General features: G+C 42.8%; 1 protein-coding gene across 1 annotated transcript; it reads right to left on the reverse strand.

The window, feature by feature from the left end:
- Positions 1-1711: 1711 nt before the first annotated feature.
- Positions 1712-4632, reverse strand: LOC123039637 (uncharacterized). The gene is made up of 3 exons (XM_044462713.1): positions 2972-4632; positions 2040-2651; positions 1712-1804 (listed from the first exon to the last, which is right to left on the reverse strand). The coding sequence occupies exons 1-3, from the start codon at positions 4046-4048 to the stop codon at positions 1712-1714; spliced, it is 1782 nt and encodes a 593-aa protein (XP_044318648.1). The 5' UTR covers positions 4049-4632.
- Positions 4633-5684: the final 1052 nt, after the last annotated feature.

Raw genomic sequence — 5684 nt, forward strand, 5'->3', positions numbered from 1 at the left:
CTTGCTTTTTACTTCGCCAAGAAACTAGGTTTCCTCCTACAAATGCACAATAACCAGATGTTGAGCGTCGGTCATCTTGGGAACCAGCCCAATCAGCGTCAGTATAGCACTCAACTTGTAAGTTTCCTTGTCTTGTATATAAAAGGCCTCTTCTTGGGCACCCTTTAAGATACCTTAGGATCCTGTTTACAGCTTCCATATGAGCTGATTTTGGGTCATGCATATACTGGCTAACTACACTCACAGCAAAAGCAATATCTGGACGGGTATGAGATAAATATATTAACCTTCCAACAAGTCTCTGATAGCGCTCTCGATCCATGGGTGTACCTGCATCACTACTTAAACGATGATTTTGCTCAATAGGTGTAGCTGCAGGTCGACAACCAAGCATACCTGTTTCCTTGAGCAAATCCAAGATATATTTCCGCTGTGAGAGAAAAATGCCCTTTGACCCCGTGAGACCTCTATACCAAGAAAATATCTTAGTTTTCCCAAGTCCTTCACTTCAAACTCCTGTGCAAGATGATGCTTCAGATTTGCAACTTCAGTGGAATCATCTCCGGTAATCACAATGTCATCGACATACACTATTAGTATTGCAACCTTGCTATTACTATGCTTGTAGAATAGTGTATGGTCAGCATTGCTTTGAACATAGCCCCTTTTCAGCATGGATTGTCTGAACCGGTCAAACCAAGCTCGTGGTGACTGCTTTAAGCCGTATAGAGAACGATGTAGGCGCAACACCTTTCCACCGGTTTGACTTGACTCAAACCCAGGAGGTATATGCATGTATACTTCTTCTTGGAGATCACCATGAAGGAAAGCATTCTTCACATCCATCTGGTAAATATCCCAATCAAGGATTACAGCACATGACATAAGTGTCCTTACCGAATTCATCTTTGCCACCGGTGCAAAGGTCTCTTCATAGTCGATTCCATATGTTTGTGTGTAGCCCTTCGCCACAAGACGGGCTTTATACCTCTCCACCTTTCCCTCGGGGTGTGCTTAATAGTGAAAACCCACTTACAACCTACAGGTTGCTTACCTGGTGGTAGATCCACGAGCTCCCAAGTCTCATTCTTCTCCAAGGCTTTCATCTCATCAAGCATTGCTTCCTTCCATTTTGGATCCTCTATAGCTATTTTCCAATTAGATGGTATGGACATAGAGTCTAAAGAGGCAATAAAGCTTTTGAAGGGTGGATTACAATATTCATAGGAAATGTAATTGGCAATATCATGTTTATAATCTTTGAGGTGTCCTGGAATGTTTCCATTTCTAGTAGGTTTTTGCAAAGCAATCGGTAGATTATTTTCAGGAGCAAGGGTAGATAATTGATTCTCACTCTGCCCCGCGGTGCTAATAGGAGTGACGGAACTACATGGGTTAGTGTTAGTACCTGGGTCCTCATGCATGTGAAGCTCACCGTCTTGTGAAGGAAATGAAGAATTTTCTATTGCATTTTGTGTGTCTCCATGACCAGAACCATTATTGCACCCATCATTATTTGTCTCCTCCCCCTGATTTTGAGCATTATCTAGAATGGGTAAACCACCTGAAGTGGAAACAAGAATTGGGCTTAATGGAGAGTCTCCATTACTACTCTCCCCTTCTTGTTGCACTTCACGTGGGGATAAGGCAATGCCGGTGTCACCTGTTGAGCCATAATATGATTCATGCTCACGGAACGTCACATCCATGCTCACAAAAAACCGGCGCTCTGAAGGGCACCAACATCTATAACCCTTTTGAGAGGGGGAATAACCCATGAAAACACATTTGAGAGCACGGGGATCTAATTTTCCAATAGAGTTCCTATAATCATGCACAAAGCACACACACCCAAAGACCTTTGGAGGAACTACAAAGTCATTAGAATTCAAGAGACACTCAGCGGGAGTCTTGTGACCAAGAACCCGAAGAGGCATACGGTTTATCAAATATGATGCAGTTTTTATTGCTTCCCCCCAAAGAAATTTAGGCACATTCATTGTAAACAAAAGTGAGAGTGCAACCTCAAGAAAATGTACATTTTTACGCTCTGCAACACCATTTTGTTTCGGAGTGTCAACACAGGTAGTTTGATGTTCAATGCCATTTGAGGCAAGGAACTGTCCAAACTCGTTGTTGATATATTCGGTACCATTGTCTGAACGCAAGGTTTTAATAGTTGCCCCATGTTGATTTTTAATGAGAGCACATAAATCCTTAAAACCCAAGAACACATCACTCTTATGCTTCAAGAGATAAAGCCAAGTGTAACGACTAAAGCAATCAATAAAAGTCACAAACCATCGGTGCCCAGAAATGGAACGAACCTCACAGGGTCCCCAAACATCCGAGTGAATCATTTCAAATGGTTTGGCACTTCTTAAACCTATACTAGGATAGGAACCCCTTGTATGTTTAGCTAACTCACAAGCATCACATACAAGGAGCTCCTTGGGACACAACTTGAAAAGAGAGGGGTAAATACGTAATAATGCAGCAAAAGATAGATGGCCAAGCCTGCGATGATGGAGTAGCAGTTCTTGGCTAGGAGACAAGCATGATGCAAAAGCAACTTCATCACTTCCTTCATCAAGATAGTAGAGTCCATCATGCACGGTCCCAGTCCCCAACAGTCTCCCTGTCGCTAGCTCCTGAAAAGCACAACAGGTAGGATCAAACCAACCTCTACAGTTAAGGGATTTAGTAATAGAGCTAACGGATAAGAGGTTGATTGGAAATTTAGGAACATGTAGGACCGGAGATAAGGACAACGTCTTAGTGCACCTAACGGATCCATGTCCTACAATAGGTGCCATGGATCCATCAGCTACACGTACCTTGTCCTTACCTGAACAAGTTGTGTAAGAAGTGAACAAATTTGAGGCTCCTGTCATGTGGTTAGTAGCTCCTGTATCAATAACCCAAGGGTTTGATTGTGTTGTAGAAGTGTGGGTCTGGTGAGATTTCATACCTTGGTGTGAATTGATATAGAAACTAGATTCAGCTTTAGAGGAATCCTGGGAAGTAGACGAGCCTTCTGAGAGTCTAAGCTTGGAAGTAAAATCCTCAAGAGCTCGCACATCGACCACTGGTAGCTCCCCCTTGGATGTAGTGAGGTTTTGTTTGCTCCATGAACTCCCCCTGGCCGAGACTTTCCTTTTTCCCACCAAGTTGGAAAGCCATGCAGCTCAAAGCATGCATCCTTTATGTGTCCAGTCCTTTTACAATGGTTGCAAAAAAATTTATTTTTATCTGATTTGCCAACAAACTTTGGGGCACGTCGAGCTTGCATGGATAAGGCTGCACGAGCATCTGTATACTTTAGGCCATTCTCAGGCTGAGCCAACCGAGTCTCCTCCTCTATCACACTTGAGATAACATCATCAAGACTAAGCCACTCAGTTTTTGAGAATATAAGTTGGCGTCGAAGGTCAAATTCCTCATTTAAGCCATCAAGAAAGAGCTTGCTCACAAATGGCTCAAACCAGGTATGATGAATAGCAAAGTCTTGTTTGTCAATGGTCTCAAAGGGATGATAATAATGCAGTTCACTGTACAGTCTTTTGGTCTCACCAGCATACTTTGTCACAGACTTTGTGCCTTGCTTCAGATTTGTCAATTCATGCATAATACGATTACCTTGCATTTTATTGGATTTCCCTGCAAACTGCTTCTCCAAAGCTGCCCATACTTCAGATACAGTAGTCATGGTCTCAACTTGTTCTCGAATTGGTGGTTCCATGCTTCCTAATAACCAGACCAACACTCTGTCATTAACCTGTTTTGCGCTAGTGTCACTTAGCTGTTTTCCTTCATCGGCACTAAGCAAGTCATCATAACCATGAGAACTCAGGATTAACTGGGCATGTCGTGCCCAGCTGATGTAATTGCCCGGTCCAGCCAGCTTTACTGGATTAGGCTCAAGTGCATATTTGACTCCTTCAGGAACCACTCTGAGTTGTTGCTGCTGCTCAAACATTTTGCTGAAAATTTCATATAGCTTATCCACACTAAAATCCCATGCTTTATCCTTGCTTGGATCTGCCATAGTTCACCACGACAAAACAAACACCCAGTCACACAGGACTTGTTTTTGAGCACTCCACCAGCAACACACTCGTGCACAATGGCAAGTAGATGTATTAGTATGAGTTGCTCTTAGATGCACACACGCAGTACAAGCAGAATATTTTAATCCGGCCACCAAGCAAAGATAAGCTTGACTTGACGAGCTCACAGGCAGTCAGTACTAATCGCAATAATCCAAAGGGAATCACATGTGCTATTATCACCTTCTCATACAGATGGTCAGATGCAGAGGAGGCAGTGGCCGTATATTGGCGGATGACAGCAAGAAGCTCGCCTGCAGATTAATAAATCTGTATACCGGCGGCAGCGCGGCTAGATGCGGCAAGACATTACTAGCTTCTCCTTTCCTTATCAACTAACACAGGGGCGACCTGATGATTCAAAGCTTACCGCCTAGCCGCCGTAGCCAAGCTGGCGAATCTGGACGGCAACACAGCACCGCCAACCTCAAATCACAGAAGAAACGCAGTGAATTTCAACCTCCTCCGATGCCATCTTGAAAATCAAGCAAGATTTGAGAGAATAGTTTTAGGGATTGGAAGAACCATGGAGAGGATTTGGGGAAATTTCTAGACCATTCTCCTCGGTCCCTCTCTCTGTATACATCTATAGTATGTGTACATTTTATATTTTAGTCCCTAAGGAACTAGGTAAATATAGTCATACACCAACAATTATGATACGCTTGAATTTGTGGGTTGGTTGATGCAGACCAGACCGACCATTTTGTCTGATGTTCACAGCCGGGAAAGGTACATACGTTCGTGTGGAAACTCTGAAAGCGTGTAACGTTGGTCGAACTACACCAGCCTGACAAGTTCTTTCTTCAATGGTCAGCATTTCATTACTCCCTCTGTAAAGAAATTCAAGAGTAAGGGTGTCCACTCTTGTATTTCTGTACAGAGGGAGTACTTTGGAAGAAAGAGAAGAAATGGTCAGCGTTTCAAGAAAACTAGGATAGGCACGCACTAAAAAAAAGAGGATAGGCACGCACTGAAGCATTGTGCATATCAAATATGGTCGCCAATTTGGCATGTAAAATGACCAACCAACCTAGGAGTCCTTCCTTCCTTTGCATACACTGCATCACACACGAATACATTCAGTTAAATAGCACAATCGGCACAGACAAAGGTTCCCTGTTCCTTTTCATTCTTTAATCAGCTGGAGTATGCTAAGAATGTTCTTATCACCATCTTGCATGTGCTCAACAATCAGTGCTGAAAAGGTACTAGTAACCTGTTTTTTTTTTGAGCATTACTAGTAACCTGTTGTGTCACGCAAGACCAAACCAATTTTGGTATAGCTAAGCTGGTTTCGAATGCCAGCAAGATCGATGGCAACTTGGTGCCGGATATTGATCTGGTCAGCTCCGAGGACCAGAATTGCAAGATTCATGCCAGACTTATATGTGGGTCACGCAGTGCACTGTAACATTCCAAATTTTTAATTTGGAATGTTATACATTAGATCATCTTTGCATATCATATTTTATTGCATTTTGACTTGATCCTAAAAATTTCATGCAACTCAAGGACCCACGGAGAGAGTTGGGAATTTCGTTATTTTCATATTTTAGTTTTCTGAAATTTTGA

This window comes from Triticum aestivum, chromosome 2B, assembly GCF_018294505.1.
Source record: "Triticum aestivum cultivar Chinese Spring chromosome 2B, IWGSC CS RefSeq v2.1, whole genome shotgun sequence".
Taxonomy (NCBI): domain Eukaryota; kingdom Viridiplantae; phylum Streptophyta; class Magnoliopsida; order Poales; family Poaceae; genus Triticum; species Triticum aestivum.